This window comes from Drosophila mojavensis, unplaced genomic scaffold (genome assembly GCF_018153725.1).
Source record: "Drosophila mojavensis isolate 15081-1352.22 unplaced genomic scaffold, ASM1815372v1 contig_72, whole genome shotgun sequence".
Taxonomy (NCBI): Eukaryota; Metazoa; Arthropoda; class Insecta; order Diptera; family Drosophilidae; genus Drosophila; species Drosophila mojavensis.
Genome location: NW_025318897.1, coordinates 1,785,852 through 1,810,009, shown reverse-complemented (window position 1 = coordinate 1,810,009; position 24,158 = coordinate 1,785,852). Strand labels below are relative to the sequence as shown.

The window sequence follows — 24,158 nt, the reverse complement described above, 5'->3', positions numbered from 1 at the left end:
CTAAATAAATATTCCTACATTTATGTATACATATATTACACATTGTTAATTCGAACACCCGTTTTCATATAGCACTCAAATACATACATACGTACATATACTGGTTGCAATTGGAACAAAAGCGAAAGCTCTAGTCGAGACTGCCCGACTACGAGATCGCCTGAGCCCTTCGAGCAACTGATATTTCAACAACTAAGAACCCTGAACCCTCCAAGCTGATATTCGAATCATTCTGCACTTCTTTTATACACACACATGCATCCAAACGTACGTATAATCACGCGCTCTGCTGACTGCGCTGTTAGCAGCGACTGCGCTGGGGCTGCGCTGCAGTTCTGAAGATCTGAAGTCTCCAGGCTTAAAAGTGTTCAAATTAGGCTGAAAAAAACAAAATCCATTTTTCGATTATTGTCGATAAAGTTTTCGGACGAGTTATCGAAAAAAAATATGATAAACTTGTACTGCGTATGGTACACACGAGTATGCATGCTAAATTTCAGCTCTCTAGCTCTTATAACTTCTGAGATCGACGCACTCATACGGACAGACGGACGGACAGACGGACTAAGTTAAATCGACTCAGCTCGTCACCCTGATCAAGAATATACATACTTTGTGGAGTCTGCCACGCCTCCTCCTGCCTGTTACATACATTTAACAAAACCATTATACCCTGATTTCCCATTTTCAATGGGTTCAGGGTATAAAAATTATATATGTATTTTGAAAATTCTTACTGATCTGATGAACATACCCTGATATCCCATTTTGAATGGGTTCGGGGTATAAAAATTATATATGTATTTTGAAAATTCTTACTAATCTGATGAACATATGCTGCACAGTTGGTAACGTACCAAAAACGTAACATTTTGATGCTTATTAGGGTTGTCGAATATTTTAAAAATATCGTATCGCTGATATTTTAAATTAAAAAAAAATATCAATATGATATTTGATATGCAAGTTTAGAAAATCGATATATATATATATACAAGAAATTTGTAATCCGTTCAAAATACTTCTTAACTGAAGTATTCGGTACGACTTCGCGAGGCGCTGACAACACATTTTATTACCGAAGCAAATCGCTCCGAAGGCACTGAGCAGACCCCACAAAGTATATATATTCTTGATCAGCACAACGAGCTGAGTCGATTTGGCCCTGTCTGTCCGTCCGTATGTATGAACGCGTCGATCTCAGAAAATATAAGAGCTAGAGACTTGAAATTTGTTTTCCTAAGTCCGTGCATGTCACGTGCATATCAAGTTTTTCCCTAAATATCGATAACTACTCCCGATATTTGATTATCGATTAAAAGCTTATCGAAAGCTAGTTATTTAAATATATCTCCTACACCTTTAGAGCTAGACCTTCTAAATTTTAAATACAATTTCGGTTTTTGTTCAAATTTACCCCCCACCCCTATATTCACCCCCTAGCCTTCACCTTTGTAAAAGGCATATTTGAAATACTAGAGACTTGTGCTTTGGCAAATACACGCATATCTATTTTATAATCATAATCTAAAAGTTTAATGAAGAAAGTACATCCACAAGAAAAGTTTTTAGTTCTCATATTAAGTTCTCATATTAAGCGCACACTGCAGCCCATGCGAGTTTATGCGTGCGTGCGTATGTCTGTGTGTGTGCATGTGCGAATAATTATTAAAATTTCAGTTGCTCGAAGGGTTCAGGGGATCTCGTAGTGGAGCAGTTTCGACTAGAGCTATGTTTAAGAGCTTGTTTAAAGTATATTTCTTTATTACCTATGCATCTTAATCAATAACTTAGCTTACTCGTAGGCCAAGAAAACCTTTGCTTACGCGTCGTAAAAAAAAGAAAAGTTTGCAAAGAGATCGGAAAGGATGTCTTGGCCTCAAAGGCAATGGAATACCATTATATTTAGCGATAAAGCTAAATTTGATGTTAGTATCGGCGATACGAGAAATCGTGTCATCCATTAGAATTCAGAAACATGCCATACATACTGCCTTAAAAGATCAAAGTTTCCGGCAAGCACTATGGTATGGGGATGTATGTCTGCCAAAGGATTAGGAAAACTGCATTTTTTCGAAGGGACGGTTAATAGTGAGAAGTACATTAATATTTAAAAAGATAGTTTACGGCTATCAATACCAGAACTGGAACTTTTCAGCATCGCGCGCAGAGCACAACTTTTTCTATCATCATTAAGAAAATAAAATTCTCTTTATGAAAAAAAATGGTATGTGTTATCTTTAGTAGTATTGACAATGTAATGTGTTGAACATTGCGTACTGCAAAAAAAAGCATGCTGTTCGAATTATTCCTACGTCGCAATCGCACACCGATCGTAAGATGCCACCACTATCCACGCAACACATAGACTAGATTCGCTCAAAAGAAATTTAGAGAGAGAAAAGAAAGTACATTTTCCTAAATTACATTCAACATTATTATTTCTGAAAGCACATATTCTACTTTTAGAACATATAATAGCTACTCACCTCCATCATCCATTGAGCTACAATTTTGCGCATAGCCGGGGTAATGTCCTTTTGAACAGTTTTAAAATATGTTTCAAGGATATATTGATCCTTTTCTTCAGTTTTTAAAGCATTTTTTAAGCAACGGTCAGTTTTAAAAATGGGATCAGAAACGACCATTTGGGTATTTTCATCAACAAAATGGTGATCGTTTGCAGTATCTGTTTTTTTAATTACTGCTGTACACACCCACTTGGTGTTGTCACATGAGCGATGTGGAGTAACTTTACACAGAACTTGACAAGTGGTTGACCTTCTCTGCTTTGTTGATTTGGTTGCATTTGTAGGAGTTGCAACTGAAGATAAAACATACATAAGATTACTCATACTGCAAGCGATAGGTACTATTTCCGAATGAGTCACTATGCTTTCAGTACACAGTAAATCCATGCTTTATCCACATAGATCAACTCATTTGATAAGTAAATCAGTTTGCTTATATAGTTTTTAAATAAGGCTTAACACGTTAAAAATTTGCATTTCTGTAAGCAAAAGAAATATGAAATGGTTATTTTTTATAACATACGATAAAAATCAAGATTGTCTACTAATTAAATATCTGGTTTATTATACCCTGAAATGTATGTAACAGGCAGAAGGAGGCGTGGTAGACCCCACAAAGTATATATATTCTTGATCAGGGCGACGAGTTGAGTCCGTCTGTCTTTCCGTATGTATGAGCGCGTCGATTTCGGAAGATATAAAAGCTAGAGACTTGAAATATTTTGCAAATGTCCGAATATATAGCGCGGATATCGAGTTTATCACCAAAAATCGATAACTCATCCCGTTATTTTTTATCGATAAAAACCCTATCGAAAATCAGTTATAAAATTATATCTCCTACATCTATAAAGCTAGAGTCACCAAATTTTTAATATATAGTAAGATGCATTTTATACAATTTCGATTTTTGTTAAAATTTACCCCCACCCCTATATACGCCACCTAACACACATATTCCTAAAACGCGCATTTCAAATACTAGTGACTTGTACTTTGGCAAGTTTCATTCATTGTTATAATCACGACCTGAAAGTTTCATGAAGATCGTATGTCCACAAAAAAAGTTATTAAACAATTATGTTCTCATGGTTCTCATGGCGCACACTGTAGCCCATGCGTGTTTATGAGTGGCTGCTTGTGTGTGTGTATGTGTGTGTGTGTGCGTGTGTGTATGTGTGCGTGTGAGTGTGTTTCTTGTGTAAGTAGAAAGACGCGAAAAATTATTGAAATAGCTATTGCTCGAAGGGTTCAGGGGATCTCGTAGTCGAGCAGTATCAACTAGAGCTTTCTTACTTGTTTTTACTCATTCACGAAAGTGAAATGAGTATATTGGTTTTGTGCAATGTCCGTCTTGCTGTCCGTCCGTCTGTCCGTCTGTCCATATGAACGCAATCTATTCCGCCGCTATTGAAGTTAGAGTCTTGAAATTTAGAACACATACTCGTGTATATCTCCGATTTATAAAGTGTTAAAATTTTCCCGATCCGCCCACTAGGGGCGTGCAAATCGGAAATTTTCCGATATACCAGAAATCATGTTTGTTGAAAAGCTAGAAAGCTGAAATTTGGTATGTAGGTCCGCGTCGACCACCCAAGATCACGAGCTATGGCGGATATATCTCCGCCCATTAGGGGCAAATCGGATAAAACTGTATCTCCTAAAGTTATAAACCTAGAATGCTGAAATTGCATGTAAGCTGATGTTTTAATTCTATAAAGATGGGTGAAAAAATTATATATCTACGCCTACTAGGGGCGTAGCAAATCGGACCTGAAGATATAGTGATTTTTCGAATTCGGCTATATTTTGGACACTACTGATGCTAGAGACCTGAAATTTGGTATATATACGCGGGTTGACCACCCAGGTCCAACGAGCTATGGTAGATATATGTCCGCCCATAGGGGGCGTGGCAAACCGTAAAAGTTTATATCTCCTACAGTTTAAGAGCTAGAAGCTTCAAATTTGGATAGTTTAGTTACTGGTAGCCTCTTCTATCGATGCCCCAAAAATAATTTTTAAGCCTCTTTAGGGGCGAGGAATATCGAAAAATACCCTGTAATTCTCAAATTTTGTGAGCGTAAGAATTCAAATTTTGCATTTAGGTTACCGGTTACTCGTTCAAGGAACTGTCTAAAAATGAGGAGTCTATGGCCGCTAGGGGCGTGGCAATCCGCATTTATAGTGTCCATATTGCGGCATTTATATGCGTCAGCCATCTATTTATGCATTTGTACATATTAATAAGCTTAATAGATATTCATAAAACGGAAAGAAACACTTTTATGAAATTTAACAAATATAAAATAAGCTAAAATAACAAAAAAATTGCAATTTACAAAAAAGAGTTTTCCACGGGATTTGAGCTCGCACCCAAGCCGAATAGCACGTTTGTCAAAATAACTAAAATGAAGATCGCCGGCGCTTCTGCCTACAGCACCACCGCGTCGTTTAGAATCGCAGTAGTTAAAACGAAATCCACTTATTGTTATGACGCCATATAGCAAAGAAAAGCCAGTGTAGCGGCTGGAAATTCGAAAACAATGCAATGACAAATCAATCGCAACGAGATTCATACATACACACATACAAATGAGCGCGTGTATAAGGCTGGAATGCTTGATGCTATGCGTGAAGACTTATATATACATACTTACATATATACATATGTATGTATATGCGTATATGTATTTGAGGGCTATTTAAGAAAAAACAAGTTTAAACATAGAATTATTCGACTAAGAAAAAACAGAATATTTAGTGCCATTCATTCAAGCTCGCTCCTTTCCAATAAAATATCTATTTTATACAAAAAGAAATATGTATGAAAAAAAAAAACAATAACATCGAAGAGGTGTCGAACCTCCCCTACTCTAACATAACTGGCGTTGTCTTTAGCACACGCGCTACTGTTTTGGTCTAGCTGATCCAGTTGCTAAAATAGAATAGCTTAATAAGAGAGCGTCATCAGACAAAACTACTGTAACGGCTAGAAAGTCCAGAAATCAATCAAATTCTAGGAATGTGAGAAAAGGCGCGTTTCTGTCTGTACGCATAGAATAGATGATAAGTGTGTGCACATGTATAGGAAAATCGTGCTGATCTGCTGCTAGCTTGAAGCCGGTATCCAATATATGGATATAAATATATAATAAAAATCAAAATTGTATAATTTATATATGTATGTAATTTGAATGCAATGATGCACTGATCATAGCAATAGCTATCGATGGTTTTCCAATTTTAATGGGGTCATGCCCTGTTTTTTGTTGCGCACTAGATTTGAAAATTGCACTATATACTCTGGTTGACAGCGTTTGGGCTGTGAATGAGTCTTCTGCAATCGGTATCGCCCGACTGCAACGTTCTGACTTGTTTTAAATATTTTTTTAATATGCAATCGGGCTTATACCAAACAATAAGCACAAGATCAATCCATGTATTTACATATTAATAACTAAGTCTACTCTCTACTTGGCAAATCTAGTACGTGGAATCTTTTTAAGCGCCGTACGCTGCTATATGTGTTGTTGAGGATTCCAAAAGTTTATTTAACCGTTTCGCTAACTGGAATGGTGGATCCATTGAGTGAGACTGTAGGAGAATTTCCGCTTGTTCAGCCAAGCTTCAATCAGACCAAGATCCTCAAAATAAGATTGGATAGACCTATAGGGTCAGGACTCCAGCGTTTGCAGTGTATATTCTGGATGATTCGTCCTGCTCTTGTACGTAAAGACTCCTGTTTTCCAAAAAGGACTTGATCATCAGGAAGTATGGCAGGCAACCATTTCATAATTTTATACAGTAGGCCATGCATGCCGCACTTTGTCAAAGGTCTGTTTCACATCTACAAATACTCCAGTGCAATATTTTTTAGATTCAAACGCATTAATAATTATTGTGTGATGCGATAACATTGCTCTATCGTGCCGTGTCCTCTTCTAAACCCAAACTGGTGTTCGGGTATGATTTTTAGTTTGTCCAGCACAGGTGACATTCTTCTTTAAAGTATTCCATCGAATACTTTAGAGAACGTCACCAGTAAACTAATGGGACGGTACGATAATGTGCAGTCTTCCGGCTGTTGGGCTTAGCAATCATTATTACTTCCGCGCATCTATGCTATGCTCAGCAGTGGAATGCATTTTCTCTGAAGATATCTAATTGTAGTCACACAAATTTTATCGAATCTTGGCGACTTTTTCTTAAATAGGCTTTTTATATTTTCTTCTAATTTGGACATTTGGCAAGATGATTCTAAATATGATCTACCATTTCTACAGTTTGAGCATGACCATCATTGGGCTTAAAAACCGAGCTTAAGTGTTCTGCAAATGCCCCTGCTGTCGACAACTGTGGTAATTTTTCTGGTCGGTCTCTTCAGAGACTATAATCAAGGACTCGTATTTGGATCAAGATTATTTAGATATTCTGATGTCGCTTCATTTTTTATTTCCCATAGTTTCCTGTTTAGGTCTCTGGCAGCCTTGTTGAATCTTCTTCTATTTGCAGCTATTTGTGCTCTCAGTTCTAGTGGTAGAAAAGTTTGCCGATGTACATTTTCATTTGGTGGTGGTGTAAACATGCATTCTGCCACGTGAATTGAGTTCGTGAGTTTTTCAATCACAGATTCAATTTCATCCTAGTTCGTTCGACTAGTTCGTTCGTCAAGCCAGTTCTTAAATGCATTTGTGTTTGATTTTGCATTAATGATCCTACAGTGACGAGCAAAACTGTAACACGAATTCAGTGTAGCAACTTCAACGGTCTGTATTTTCGCTTCTACTCGATGGATGTTTGAGATCTTAATTTTGTTTTATTAGTACGATATTTGGCTATATTACCTGAAAATTTGGAATCATTCGGTTGGCTAGAATAATTATAAGAAATACAAATGTAAAGAAAGTCAAATGTTACAGTTTTGCACCCGGGTCATTTTTCAACAAATGTATTTATTAATAATTTTTTCAAATTAATGCATAGCTCTTTTGACTTTTTTTGGTCATTAATGTCATTTGCCATCATTTTTGTGTACCGTCGCACCATTTCAGCAAGAATCGCGCACCAAATGTCATTGTTCCTCTCCCATAGCTCTATCATTCCACTTGGAGCCACCCATAATTCGCAGGTTGCAATTTCAAATGACTCCATATATTTTCAATGATATTCATGTCTGAAGAATATTCAGGACAATGTAATGCAATGTAATTACAAGAAGCGTAAGTGTGAATGTATACACACATACGGACGCGTACACATGAACATGCAAAATAAAGTAAAATGCGTTGCTCACGGGCAATGAAAAAAAAAGAAGGAAGTGAAAAAGATGCCGATTAATTATTAAATTATTATGAAATAAGAAGTATCTGACAAAGGTCAGGGGAAAGAAAAATCCGACTAAATATTAGACAAATGTTTAAAAAGATAACTATCTGACAAAGGTCAGGGGCAAAACGCCGATTAGTATTAAACAAATGTTTAATAAATAGAATTATCTGACAAAGGTCAGAGGCAAAACGCCGATTAGTATTAAACAAATGTTTAATAAATAGAATTATCTGACAAAGGTCAGAGGCGGAATGCCGATCGAATATTCAATAAATGTTTAATAAATAGAATTATCTGACAAAGGTCAGAGGCGGAATGCCGATTAGATATTAAACAAAAGTTTAATAAACATTTCTTATATTATCTGACAGTGGTCAGTGGCAGTCCGCCGATGAGAAAGTCAATAAAATGCAACTTGCTAGACAGAAGCATCTAATTAATGGTTGATTTTATTTACAGACAAACATATATACTTGATCGCAATGACTGAAAGCGTCATAAAACCTTTCTTATGTGAAAGCTTGGGAAACGCACTACTACAGAATGAATGGGAAAAATGGTTGCGAGCTTTTATGATTTATCTGGAGGTGGAAGATGCCAAATCAGTAATGCAGAAAAGAACAAAATTGTTACATTTAGGTGGTACCCAGTTGCAAACGGTTGCATACGCATCGCCGGGTGCCATAGTAGAATTTAGCGAGGCCGATCAAAACGATGTCTTTACTGTTTTAGTCGATAAGTTGACAGCTTATTTCTCCCCAAAGCAGAATTCGACTTTTGAAAGACACCTTTTTAAGAAGGTGCAACATTTGGAAAGTTCATTTTGCGGTTGCGTCAACAAATTCAAAAATGTAATTTTGGATCTACAAAGGCCGAAATAGAAGAAATTTGTTTTAAAGATAAAATCATCGACCGAAACAATTGCGAACTGATAATGGCCGACAATATATAAGCCTTGAGTTCAAAAACTACTGTAAATCGTGCGGCATCGAGCAACTAACAACACCTCCTTATTGGCCGCAAGCCAACGGCGAGGTCGAGAATATGAACAAGGCATTAGTCAAGCGGTTGAAGATAGCTCATCAAACCAAGAAAAATCTTAAGGATGAAATTCAAGCTTTCACCCTGATGTACAATGTAACCCCTCATGGAACCACAGGCACCGCTCCTACTGAGTTAATGTTCAATCGAGTAATTAGGGACAAGATTCCAGGAATACAAGATTTAGTAGGGGAGTTCGCTGACTCAGCGGAAAGGGATAAAGATTGCATTAATAAACAGAAGGGGAAGGAAGTTGCAGACAAGAGGAGAGGAGCAAAGGAAGTAAATATAAATGTAGGAGATAAGGTGGTTCTCAAGAATGTAGTTTTTCCCCACAATTTAACACCAATGTTTGACACTACTGAATACGAAGTTGTAAAAAAAGAAGGGAATATAGTACAAGTGAGTGGGGGAGGGAAAACGCTCTTAAGGAATGCAAATCACCTTAAAAGGGTCCCGGGTGAAACGGAACCGGCCGATGTCACCAACGCGAAATCGGTTCCAATTCCGGCCACAAAACCAACTCCACAGCCAGCCGCACAATTCGAGGACCAAGCACCAGCAGAGGATCACGGAAACTCCACTGAGGGACTAAAGCTCAAGCTCGTAAGGAAGGGAGGGATGTGGGAACCGGCACCGAGATGCTAAGCAGAAAGCGACGCCTACAAAGCAGAGCCCGTTAACACTCTCTCTTGATAATCTCTTGTTACTTCTCTCCCCATTCAAGTTCTAGCGTTTAGTACTTTTGTGACAAGCTAAGCGGCCGCATTGAAGCGGAACAATATATGTATTATTACTTTGGAAATAAAGTGTTTTATTTAAAGTAGCGGGTAGCACTACTCATTCTGCACTTCTTTTATGCCCACATGCATGCACACGCGTCCATACGCACGTATATCACGCGCTCTGCTGACTGCGCAGTTAGCACCGACAGCGCTTGGGCTGCGCTGCAGTGTGTGTAGACATACAATCTTTATGAAACTTTCAGAACGTGTACATTCCAAAGCAAAAGTGTCTAGTACTTGAAATGTGTTTTTTCCAAATTGGGGCGAAGGGGCGTGGTATCCAAAATCTATAAATGACAAAATCTTCGTATCGATCAACTGTATATACAAAGTAAATCTGAAGTCTCTCTAAAAGTTTTCAAATAAGGCTGAAAAAACAAAATCAATTTTTCGATTATTCTCGATAAAAAAGTAACCGGATAAGTTATCGAAAAAATATGATAAACTTGTACTGCGATTGGTACACACTAGTATACATGCTCTCCAGCACCTACAGCTTCTGAGATCGACGCACTCAGACGGACGAACAGGGCTATATCGACTCAGTTCGTCGAGCTGATCAAGAATATACAATATATGTATATATTGTATATTTATGGGGTCTGCGATGCTCTCGCTCTCTCTGCTCTCTCAAATATGAATATGTATGTATGCATGTGAGCACAAGCAGTAGCACACAAAATTGAAATTTCTTCGCCTTAGACTCCCGTTTCTTCCCTTCTGTGTGAAGAGTATACTGAATTCTTCAAACCGTTGCCAAGCTCCTACAAAATATTTGCGTTTTCGTTATTTGCGGGAAGGGTATGAAAGCGTTGGTGCGCATAATGAAAATGTTTTCGCGATGAGCATGCACACACACACTTACAGTATGCTACTTGTACGAGCATTTGTATGCCTGTGTGCGAACCTCTTGCTGCCTGTAGCAATTTAAAAAGCCCAGCATTTGCAGTTTGTCGATCTTGTGAAGTGCTCACATACACATGTATGTAACACTTGATTGTGTGTACGCGTGGGATGCGATGCTCACAATTATGGGATATCACTTGTAGGAGCATTTGTATCCCTATGTGCCATTACATGTGCGTGTGTGTATGTGTTTGTTTGTAAGCATGGGACATGAACATTGGCCTGTGCCTACCACAATTTAGAATTGTTTGTGAGAAGGATTTTCGGTTCGAATTGCAGAATCGCGTTTATATTTAAGTATCTTACAAATGCACCCTTTAAAATGGGTCCATTTGGCCAATATACACTCCGCGTCATCTGTCCGTATGTTTGAAGACGTCGATATCAGAAGATATAAGAGCTAGAGACTTCAAAATTGTTTTCCTAGGTCCGTGTATAGCACGCGCATATCAAGTTTTGCTTTAAATATCGATTATTTGTCCCGTATTTTGTTATAGATTAAAAACCAGTACTAAATTTATATCTTCTACATCTTTAAAGCTAGAGTCTCCAAATTTTATATTTATACTTATATGCATTAAGTCGAGACTGCTCGACTACGAGATCCCCTAAACCCTTCGAGCAACTGATATTTCATTAATTTTCCGTTCTTCTATGAGTAGGTCATGGAAATAATAAATATAGCCTTCAGTTCCTTCCAAACTCAATTTTACTCATCAGAAAAGACAAAATGCTGTCATTGGATAGACCACGTCATGTTCGCCCGGGCAAAATTAATGCGTATTTCTTTTCTCAGCATATCGACTGGTGTCTTTTTTTTTCTATTTCTGTCTCTTTAAGTAATTAAGTTTCTTCATTATTCTTTGGACCGTTGATAATCTTGGTGGTCGATTCGTGGGAATCCGAAGCTTCCCGAACTAATGCTCTTCTATTTGCTTGTGAACTCACTTGATTATTGCCGCTTATATAGTTTTTTCCATAGTTTTCCCTTTTTTTAAGAAAATTGCCAATTGGTTTTCTGTTTTTTCCTGTCTTTTCAGGAATTTTATGGTAGCATAGTCCAGATTCAAAGTATGCCTCAATCTTGATTTTCAACCAAAGATAAAACTGTTTCTTTACGCATACTATAAATATATTGAATACTTTGAACTTCACAAAAAATTTGGTGAGTGCAATTGCCAAAATAAGCAAGGTAATTACGATTGCATTTGGGGGCGCTAATCTGATGACGCAAAATTAGTTCACGCATTTTTTTGCTAAAATAAAGAAGATTACAAAATACAATATAAAGGGATTTCACTTGCCCTTTTTTTTTTTGGTATGAGAGACATCTCATATGATGATAATGAATTGAAATTTTCGTGAGCTACTGCGTGTGCTCACATGCATACATACATATACATATTTGATGGAGCAGAGAGCATCGAGAAAGAGGGAGAGAGAGAGAGAGAGAGAGAGAGAGAGAGAGAGAGAGAGAGCAAGGGAAACATTCAGCGTAGAGGGATCTTTTGTTCAACAGTCGACCATCTCGGCCGAGCGCATGAAGAGAAATGATTTTGTGTTCCCATATTTTCGTAGCCCGAGCAAATACGAAGTGGTCTGGGAACTAAACGCAAAACGCTTTACACTACTTGTCCAGTCTATATGTTCTGTGATTAGTGGTTCAAATTAGGCTGAAAAAACAAAGTCGCTTTTTCCATTATTCTCGATAAAAAAATTATCGGATTAGTTATCGAAAAAATTAGATAAACTTGTACTGCGTATGGTATTTCAGATATCTAGCTCTTATAACTTCTGAGATCGACGCACTCATACGGACGGACGAACGGACAGGGCTATATCGATTCAGCTCGTCGTGCTGATCAAGAATATACATATGCGATAATTCCTTCTGCCCGTAACATACTTTTTCACAAAACCATTATACCCTGATTTCCCATTTTCAATGGGTTCAGGGTATAAAAATCGTCTAGACAAGCGGATTTTTGTTAAAAGCGGACACGTTTTAAGCGGAGGCGAATTTTCATCGACATAACCGGTTGAACGCCTTAAGCGGAGTCGTTATAGCCGTATTCCACTATATGTGTGTATGTATTTGCATCCAAACTGGGCGAACTCATTATGGAAAGACTGTATATGCATTTAACGGATACAAAGAATTTGGAAAATTTTAGAAACCACGCCCCTTTTGCCACCAATTCAAAAAAATGTATTCTAATTACTTGTGCTTCGGAATATACACACATTTACACATTATGATCACGCTCTAAAAGTCGCATGAAGATAGTCCTACTACAAGAGCAAATATTCGACAAATAAATTCTCATTATATTGCCCACACTGCAGCGCAGCCCAAGCGCAGTCGCTGCTTACTGTGCAGTTAGCAGAGCGCGGGCTTAGGCGTGCGTGTGGATACATGTGTATGTACATGTGTGCATAAGAGATGTGCAGTATGATTAAAATATCAGCTTGGAGTATTCAGGGTATCTCCTAGTCGAGCAGTCTCGGATTGAGCATACTTGTTTTATGCCTATGTTAATAGTTTTTAATTTTTATTAATTATATTTGTAAGACAACAATTTTAAAAACATTTACTTTACAATACTTAGTATTTTTTTTTAAGTTCAAGAACAAAAATATATTTTTTTTCTCATGTGAAAACACTTTCGTGTCAAGCTGTACATGGATGAATACATTAAATGAATTATATTATAATAATTAGATTCTGTCCTATACTTGCCATTAGCAAATGGCAGAGGAGACTGAACACAAAAACAACTTTTCGTGGTGTACGCAGAGTTATCTTAGAAAGTATGTACATAGTTTGACAATCACTGTAATTGATTTAAAATAAATTAAATAAAGGACACGTGGTATAATATATATATCTCCCAATCTAATTACATTTACATTATTTACTTAATACACATACATACATATGTCTATATACATTGTAGATATGTATGTATACAGATAATACTTATTTTGTATACTATTTAGCATTGTTAATGTTGACACGTATTGAAGTACACGTAGCAGCGTATTTAAAATCGCAAATAAACATTTTTAAATTTCCACACAAAGTAAAGTATTAATATATATATAAATATATATAAAACTTGCATACACAAACCTCCGAATATGTTCTCCTTATTACCGACAAAATAGTGCTGCCAAGCAGGGTGACCGCGCCGGACCAAACGAAAAATACCAATTTGGTCTCAAAAATATACTATAAAATACTATTTCATATTTTACAAAATACCACTATAAATACCATAACAAATAAATCGTCTGGAAATTCAAATTATAATAAAATAATAACTGACTTATTATATATAGAAAAAATAAGGGTTTTCCCATTGCAAAAAATGTTTGTTGTTTATTTCATTTTAAAAAATTAATAATATCTCAGTCCAACATAAAACTAGAACAATATGCATTCGTATTCAATTCCATATTCCAATATATATTTAAAGTCTTAAAATTAATTAAATGCTTAAAATTCATTTTGGAACATTTTCTTAAAATAAAATAATAAAGTCTTCAGTCTTCAGTCTTGCTAGTTTCTCTTAAGATCATTTAATTATATTTACTAGCCTTCTTCGTCAGAGCAGCTTAAATTCAATTTGTTGAAATCTTTACATAACACTTGTTCACTGGGCTTAAAATTATTGCACCCATTTTCGCGCAATGTTTATTGTACATGTAATATATGTGATATATTTACATTTTTAAAACGGTTTCGATTTATCGTTTTGATTAAATTAATTTGAGAGAATATGCGTTCACACGACGGATTAGAAACGGGCAAAATTATTAAATCTTTGTTTTTGTGTAGCCGCATGCTGCTTAAGTGACGCCAGCCTACTCAAAATGTTAGTCTGGCACGCTTTACAGTGCGCATCCATATTATTAGCGCTCCTTCCCAGGCATTTTTCATGTTCCGGCATAGTCTCCCACTCAGCTCTATATTTTTGCTTATTGCTCATGTTTTCTATTTATTTGTTTTAAAATTAAGCAAGTCTTAAGCATTAAGCATTCGATTCATTAAGACCAGTAACCAGAGAACACATAGACCGGACAAGTAGTGTAAAGCGTTTTGCACACTTTTTTTTTTGGGAGTTATCTCCCAGACACTTCGTATTTGCTCGGCTCTTCACTTTTTGGGTTCGGGCTACGAAAATATACGAAAGCACAATCATTCCGCTTCATGCGCTCGACCGAGATGGTCGACTGTTGAACAAAAGATCCCTCTGCGCTGAATGTTTCCCTTGCTCTCTCTCTCTCACGATGCTCTCTGCTCTCTCAAATATGTATATGTATGTATGCATGTGAGCACAAGCAGCGCTCACAAATTGAAATTTCTTCGCGAGAGCCCATGCCTACCCTTATGTGTGAAGAGTATACCGAACTTTTCAAACCGTTTGCCATGCGTTTTCGTTATTCTTTGTGGGAAGGGTATGAAAGCGTTGGTGCGCATAATGAAAATGTTTTCGCGACGAGCATGCACACACACACTGTCCCTTGCTACATGTACTATGTACTGCATGTGAGCACAAGTAGGCTAACGAAAATTGAAATTTCTTCGCAGCGAGAACCCAAGCCTTCCCTTCTGTGTGAAGAGTATACCGAACTTTCCAAACCGTTTGCCATGCGTTTTCGATATTATTTGTGGGAAGGGTATGAAAGCGTTGGTGCGCATAATGAAAATGTTTTCACGACGAGCATGCACACACACAATTACAGTATGCTGCATGTACTATGAACATTTGTATGCCTGTGTGCGAAGCTCTTGCTGCCTGTAGCAATTTTAAATCCCAGCATTTGCATTTGGTCGATCTTGTGAAGTGCTCACATACATATGTATGTATATATATTTGATTGTGTGTACGCATGGGAGGCGAAACTTCAATTTTCGTGAATTGCTGCTTGTGCTCACATGCATATATACATATACATATTTGAGAGAGGAGAGAGCATCGATAGAGCAAGGGAAACATTCAGCGTAAAGGGATCTTTTGTTCAACAGTCGACCATCTCGGCCGAGGGCATGAAGAGAAATAATTTTGTGTTCCCATATTTTCGTAGCCCGAACCTAACCCGTTTTCAATGAGAAATCAGGATATAATGGCAGACCCCACAAAGTATGTATATTCTTGATCAGGGCGACGAGCTGAGTTGATTTGGCCCTGTCCGTCTGTCTGTCTGTCCGTATGTTTGAACGCATCGATTTCCGAAGCTATAAGAGCTAGAGACTTGAATTTTTTTTGAAATGATGTCGAGTTTGCTTTTAAAATTCGATAAATCATCCCGTTATGTTTTTATCGAATAAAAACATTCAAGTTCAAGTCACATGCCACTACAGCTAATTGTGAATGATTTTTCATTTTTTTTTTAAATTTCCCAAATATTCAATATAATATGTAGATCATATGCTGCAAGTTTCATTAAATTCTGTTCAGTCAAAAATTAATAAAAAATAATCAAATATTTCGCCAATTAACAAACGCACGTACAGCATCGTATACGTTTGCACACATACATTCAAAATTCTTCTGGAACATTCTTTGAATCACATCAGCTGTTAGTTTGGTTTAGTTTTGGTAAATAGCGCTGCAGCAGTGAATCTATTTCAGTTTTGCCAGCGCAGCTTCCAAAAGTGAGGTGGCGTAGTGTGTTAGCGGCATAACGCTCGATCGAGAAGTCGCGGTTCGAATCCCGATCGGTGCAACTTATTGTGAGGAGTAATATAGGTATGCACGTATTAATGTATATGAACGTACGTATTTGCTGTGCGTTTATATGCATATACGTGCATATACATGTTGCTCCACACAGCGACACGAATACTGTAGGAGCGACCCTCGCACTGGAAAGGGGGTCAAAGTCCTGTTAGAGGCGGTCTCTTTCGCTCCTACAGATTTAGCAATGGGTTCGCGTCGCACGCACGACGATCATCGGTGACCGTTAGCCGAGGTGCCGTTCGGGCCGGGTGATAGCAGTGGATATTTTCACTCGCATGGCAACAACGGTACTTCGGCCAATGGGAGGCTGCCACGCAATTTGGCGGAAAGTGGCGTCACCCAGATCACGCCACTTCACCGTTTTTATGGGCACGAGCAACAGAAAGGCCCCGCTCCAGAGCCGAACAGGCCCCGTTACCACACGAAGCAGGGCCTGTGGTTGGGGTATAAAAGGCCACCAGCAGCTCCATACGAGGCTGTCGAAACTATAGTGAAGAGAAGATATAAAGTGAAAGTCGAAGTGCGTGAAGAAAGTGCCAAAGTCAAGTGAAAGTCAACGCGAGTGGTAAGTCAGGACTCCCAGGACATCGTGGGAACAGCAAGGACATCCAGAGGGAATCCTTGCGGATCATCAGCGGCACCGATCAGGACATCGGTGCATTTCAGCGGCTTAAGCGACGCCTGCACATCTGAATAAGTTCACGTAGCCGTGCGCAAGAGAGGTGTTTGTGAGGGAAACATAGCTAGTGTTGTGCTGTGAACGAGTGGGATAGTAGGAGAGGCCTGTATATCTGAGCGAACCGCCAGAGTTTACAGATCGAAATCCTGGCGTTTGCCGAATCGACCCGGTGAACTAGCGTGTTTTAGCACAACACTCTCCCAGCCGGAGTGCGTTGAACCAGCGCTCAGTAGGTGTGCTTCGCTAAAGCCAACCAGCGAACCAGCATAAATTTAAGTGACGTGTACATTTCAAACTTATTAAGAGAATATACATTTACGCTATAAAACCTAAATTCACAAGTGACTAATTAATATCGCAGGGGCTTCAACAAATAAATTTGTTGGTACGAATCCACAGTCAGCTGAAACTAGCCCAGCTTAGACTCGGGATAAACCGAAGGTTCGTTACATTATGTTAATTTTTTTAATTGGTTCAAAATATTTTTATATTTTCATAAATGAGTTTTCTATTTAATTTATATTTTTAAATACACCGACATTGAAATTTTAACCATACTAAATGTGCGTTTTTAAAAGTTTGGTTATTCTTAGTATCACATCAGCAGTTAGTTTGGTTTAGTTTTGCTAGATGGCGCTGCAGCAGTGAATCTATTTAAGTTTTGCCAAAACGGCTTCCGAAAGTGAGGTGGCGTAGTGAGTAGCTGCGTGACACTCGATCGAGAAATCGCGGGTTTGAATCCCGAGCGGTGCAACTGATGTTAATTTTTTTAATTGGTTCAAAATATTTTAATATTTTATTAAATGAGTTTTGTATATCATTTATATTTTGAAATACATCGAAATTGAAATTTTAGCCATAGTAAATGGACAATTTTATTAGTTGGGCTTAGGGTAGTATCTATTCGAGCACTCTCGACTAGAGTTGTCTTACTTGTTATATAAATGTAGTACCTGATTAAGCTCAGTGGGCAAAATGGGATGCGATTTTCGATCTCTAGCACCCGTTTATATATGTACATACATGCATGCAAGTAAAAAACTTATAAAAAGTGTTGGGAAGTGCACTTGTCACTTTAGTTAGTCAGTTATTTAAATATAATCGCGCCTCTTAATTAAAACCCAAAATCGTTCACACCATTCTAAGTTGAGGGAGGCACCTCCCATGCATACAAACAAAGACATACACACACACACATGTAAAGGCACAGAGGCATACAAGTGATATTCCATAATTGTGAGCAGCGCATCCCATGCGTACACACAATCAAATGTATATACATATGTATGTGAGCACAGCCAGAGCTTCGCATGCTCGACACGAAAATATTTTTATTATGCGCACCAACGCTTTCATACCCTTCCCCAAATAATAACGAAAACGCAAACATTTTTCATGAGCATGGCAAACGATTTGAAGAGTTAGGTTTACACAGAAGGGGAGAAACGGGAGTCTAACGCGAAGAAATTTCAATTTTTGTGAGCTGCTGCTTGTGCTCACATGTAAACATACATATACATATTTGAGAGAGCAGAGAACAGTGTGAGAGAGAGAGAGAGCAAGAAAAAAAATTGAACATAGAGGAACCATTTGTTCAACATTTGATCATCTCGGTCGAGTGCATGAAGCGAAATGATTGTGGTTTTGTAGAGCCGAGCAAATACGAAGTAGTCTGGGAGGTAGCTCCCGAAAAAAAGAGTGCAAAACGCTTTACACTACTTGTCCGGTCTACGTGTTCTATCGTTAGTGGTTATATTTTGGATACCGACTCCAAACTCACCGAACTCCCCAGTAAAGGTCAGATGTCAGTGAATAACTTGGAATTGTTGAACACATATCATAGAATGTGTAGATCATATGCTGAAAGTTTCATTAAACTCTGTTAATGTAATCGATGTTAATAAATTTAAAAAATTTTAGGTCAATTAACAAACGTTCATGCAGCAGCTACAACAGTTTTCCCATACGTGTGCACACATGCATTCAAATTTTTTCCAGCACATTCTTAGAATCACATTGCTTAATGGAGAAGTCTCGGATTCGACTCCAGAGCACGCAATTTATGTTTATTCTACTTGTTTCAAAAAATATAATTTTCCCAATTGCAACTAGTGACAGCGCGTCATGACATATAGAGAGCGCGTCATACATATTAGAGAGCTGCATGGCCGCACTCATAACCTAGCAAAATAGAGTGCACTCGAATTGAGACTGAGTGAGTGAGTGATAGGCATAGAATGGGTTGATAGATTGGGAGATCGCATGGACTCAATATCTCATAGCTTCCTGCCTTTAGTAAAAAGAATGAGAATAAATGAGACCAAAAGAGCAATACAACAGTTAACCAAAGCATTTAGGCGTCGAAGCACTCGAGTTTTTGCATGCATATATCTTCGTGTCAACACTTCATATTTGATCGGCACCGCCGCTTGAGGCTCGAGCAGTGAAAAAATCTCACGCCTAGATTAATGCGCTTCGAGCGTTCAAGCGTAAAGCACGCATTTTCATATGAAGCCTGATTGTGCGCTTTTTGTGGTTTTGTGAAAAGTATGTAACAGGCAGAAGGAATCATCGCATAAAGTATATATATTCTTGATCAGGGCGACGAGCTGAGTCGATATAGCCCTGTCCGTCTGTCCGTCCGTCCGTATGAGCAAAAGGATCTCAGAAGATATAAGAGCTAGAGAGCTGAAATTTGGCATGCATACTCGTGTATACCATAGGCAGTACAAGTTTATCATATTTTTTCGATAACTCATCCGATAACTTTTTTTATCGAGAATAATCGAAAAATCGACAATGTTTTTTCAGCCTAATTTGAACACTTTTAGACCTAAAGACTTCAAATTTACGTTGTATATAAAGTTAATGGATACAAAGATTTTGTAATTTACAGATTTTGGATACCACGCCCCATTCGCCCCCAATTTGTAAAAAACGCATTTCAAGTACTAGAGACTTGTGCATTGGAACACATTTTAACCATATGATTACGCTCTGAAAGCTTCATTAAGATTGTATGTCTACAAAAGAAATTATTCAACAAATAAATTCTCATAATATTGCCCACATTGCAGCGCAGCCCAAGCGCAGCCGCTGCTTACTGCGCAGTTAGCAGAGCGCGTGCTTGTAAGTGCATGTGTATGTATGTGTGCATTGGAGGGTTCAGGGTACCTCCTAGTCGAGCAGTCTCGACTGGAGCCTTCTTACTTGTTTTGTCTTACTCTATCTCTTTCTATGCCCTTTCTATAAAAATAGAGTAAATTGAACTCTTGAAAAGGGTTTGCCATGCACATGACATTATCTTATGTATCTACTAATCCTGACAACTTAAATAAAATAGTGATTCTAAATTTCAATATTAAATAAACATATACATATATATATTATATTACAAAATTACATTGCCTTTCGTTTGCTCGTTATTTGTGGGGAGGGCATGAAATCGTTACTACGCATTAAGAATATTTTTCGCTACCAAATTGTAACGCTAAATTTGCCGTCGGTCGGCTATCTGGTCTGCACAGACACAATTCCATTGCCCTTCGTGTTTTTCTTATTTTTTTTCTTTGTCGCTCAATAAGTCATACACAATCGCACTCACACACTCATACAATTTTCATCGCAATATGAGCATTGTTAACTCGGTTACGTTTTTTTTTTGGCACTCATGCAGCCCTCTAGTATGTATGTATATATGGACTATAGCGCAGCATGAATTAAAAAAAAAAACAAGTAAGAACGTTGCAGTCGGGCGTTACCGACTGCGGAATACTCATTTACATCCCATCAACAATTTAGTAGTTAAGTTTAGCCTTAATACTTTAGAAAATTCAGTTTTTCCCGATTTGCCACGCCCCTACTAGGCGTAGACACCCATTGAAAATGGGAAATCAGGGTATAATGGTTTTGTTAAAAGTATGTAACAGACAGAAGGAGGCGTGGCACACCCCACAAAGTATATATATTCTTGATCAGGGCGACGAGCTGAGTTGATTTGGCCCTGTCCGTCTGTCTGTCCGTCCATATGTATGAACGCGTCGATCTCAGAAGATATAAGAGCTAGAGACTTGAAATTTTTTTCCTAGATCCGTGTATGTCACGCGCATATCAAGCTTTTCTCTAAATATCAATACTCCCGATATTTTATTATCGATTAAAAACCTTATCGAAAGCTAGTTATTTAATTATATCTCCAACACCTTTCGAGCTAGAGCTTCCAAATTTTAAATGTGGACTTATATATATTTTCCATAATTTCGTTTTTTGTTGTAATTTGCCTCCCACCCCTGTATCCAGCTCCTCACCCTCATCTTTGTTAAAGGCGTATTTCAAGTACTAGACACACTAGTGTGCTTTAGAATGTACATACATTTGAACATTATGATTATATTCTAAAAGTTTTATTAAGATTGTACGTCTAGAAATTAAATTATTCAACAAATAAATTCGTATAATATTGTCCTCACTGCAGCGCAGCCCAAGCGCAGTCGCTGCGCAGTTAGCAGAGCGCGTTCTAATACGTGTGTGTATGAATGGAGGATTCAGGGTATCTCCTAGTCGAGCAGTCTCGACTAGAGTCTTCTTACTTGTTATACCCTCAACCCATTGAAAATGCGAAATCTGGGTATAATGGTTTTGTTAAAAGTATTTAACATGCAGAAGGGGCGCGGCAGACCCCATAAGTATATATATTCTTGATCAGGGCGATGAGCGGAGTCGATTTAGTTTATTAATGATTAGTTTATTAATGATTATTAGGATTTACAGAGTTTATGTGATAGACGCGAGTCTATCATGCTGAGTATGTATGTAATAGTCAATCTAACACAGCATCTCTTCTAAGTATGAGTTAATTGCATACTAATTTCAATGTACGCGAGCCGGCTAAACAAAGCTGAGCCGCTGCGTGAGAGAAAGAAAGATCGCAAAAGGGAGAGCGCGATCTCTTTTACAAATACTCTTAAATGCTAACATATTTGTTGAACTGCAATGAAGTGAGGATTGCTGAGCCCAGCATCGTCCTCCCTTTGAAAACTTAGTCTTGAACAGAATCCTTAAGGAGCAGCAAACACAGCTTGTTTGTAGCTCTTCTAATCTCGCTAGCTTCAGTTTTAAGTTCGGCTACCCGTGTAACGCCATCACCTGCAGGGATAAGTTCGATTATTCTCGCTAGTGGCCACTTAAGTGGCGGTAAATTCTCATCCTTTATGAGAACTATGTTGCCAACAGTCAAGCCAAGTTTGGACGTTCTCCATTTCGCTCGCTGCTGTAACAAGTTGAGGTATTCGTCCCGCCAACGAGTCCAGAACACCTGCTGTGGATAGCTTACGCGCTGCCAAGCATCGAAACGATCGAAATTGAGCCCTGTCAGATTGGGCTCGCTGAAGGAAGAGGGAGGACCACCGTTCAGGAAATGCGCAGGGGTCAATACGTCTATGTCTGATGGGTGCTCTGAAATCGAAGCTAAAGGGCGCGAATTAGTTACAGCAGCGATGTTGCAGACCAGTGTGCGAAGCTCATCGATAGAAATGTTGTTTCGCTGACTTCCCTGCAGCCTCCCACAAGCCAACCAAGTGGGGAGATCGTAGAGGGATGAAATGCCATTCAATTGACTCCACTAGACAGAAGTCCTTCACAACTTTCTGGTGGGTCTCTAACAGAATAGACGCTTCAACTCTTGGAGCTGCTTGCGGGTGCCGAGAAAGTTTATGGCGTTGTCAGGCCAGATTTGACTTGGCCTTCCTCTGGTGCATATAAAATAGAGGTGCCAAACTATCAATGGTGCCAAACTATCAATCCCATTGATTGAGGACGATAGTAATTTCCGATGGTCGATAGTCGCAATAAAAAACAGTGATTCTTAGCCTTACAAATTTGAACTTATGAACACTTCAATTTTGTGAAATTACATTTTAAGATAAAAGCTGAGTTGACTTAAAAGCTAAAACCTAAAAACTATTAAGTTTTGTAGTGATCGATTTTTGTTGTCTGCAAACAAGTGTCTTTCAGTCACACAATAAAAAAGACTCAGACAGAAATTGTTTTTGTCGCGTATGGTTTAGCGCGCTCGCGCTCTGAGCGAGACAGTTATTTCAGTTTTCGTTTCGCTCAAGTCAAGCACTGATCGTTTGCTTGAGTTAAATGAATTGTCTTTTGCGTATGTATGGGTAATCACACGCGATTGTTGTGTTCTGTTATATATGCACAATGGAGGACAAAAGTATTTTGACAACATATTGCAAAAACTCAAACCGCTTATTTCTCCGTGCTGACACGGAAACACCTGCATTATTCTTCGTGACCGATTGATTTTTTAAAGATATCACTTAATCACGTTGTTTGCCTATAATTTACCAATAACTATGATCAAATAATGGCTATTATTAAAGAGAACAGCAAAAATAACTTAAACAAGTAAGAAGACTCTAGTCGAGAGACTCTAGGAGATACCCTGAACCCTCTAATCTGATATTCTAATCTCTCTGCACTTCTTTTCGGCACACATACATACACACGCACGTATTAGAACGCGCTCTACATTTAAAATTTGGAAACTCTAGCTCTAAAGGTGTAGGATTTATAATTAAACACCTAGCTTTCGATAAGGTTTTTGATCGATAATAAAATATCGGGAGTCGTTATCGATATATAGAGAAAAACTAGATATGCACGTGATATACACGGACCTAAGAAAAAAAATTTCAAGTCTCTAGCTTTTATATCTTCTGAGATGGACGTGCTCATGCATACGGACGGACGGATAGGGCCAAATCGACTCAGCTCGTCGCCCTGATCAAGAATATATATATGTCGAAGCGCAAGTAGTGTTAATATATTGGCGAGCACTGTAATTGCGCTTTCTACCTACTTGTCTATTTCCCTTTTTGCGTGCCTTCGCACTTGTGTGTGTGTGAGTTGAGCCTGTGTGTTCGATGCCCTTGAACAAAGAATGCTCTATTACAGAGTATGGTGGTTGTTTTGGTCACACATGATCGCAGCTTGCATAGTTAAGTTATTGAGAGTATTTGGTGGTCAGTATGTGAAATAGAAGCTGCTTGCTATTTCGCGACTGTTGTAAGTTCATAAGAATATTGCGTCAGCCGTTTGGTGCATTGTAATTGGTCGAATATGATTT

The 24,158-nt window shown here is 38.2% G+C and overlaps 1 protein-coding gene across 3 annotated transcripts in view; it reads right to left on the bottom strand.

The window, feature by feature from the left end:
* The window catches only part of LOC6586709 (G1/S-specific cyclin-D2), a 43,248-nt gene extending 29,413 nt beyond the window's left edge, over positions 1-13,835 (bottom strand). For 2 of the 3 annotated variants that reach the window (XM_032733354.2, XM_044009342.1), the window contains exons 1-2: positions 13,728-13,834; positions 2,490-3,010 (exon numbers count right to left, since the gene is read on the bottom strand). In XM_032733354.2, coding sequence (XP_032589245.1) covers positions 2,490-2,918 — 429 coding nt within the window. In that variant the 5' untranslated portion in view covers positions 2,919-3,010; positions 13,728-13,834. Of the gene's footprint in view, positions 1-2,489; positions 3,011-13,727 lie in introns of all 3 variants that reach the window. The other variant, XM_032733355.2, reaches the window with a different exon arrangement.
* Positions 13,836-24,158: the final 10,323 nt, after the last annotated feature.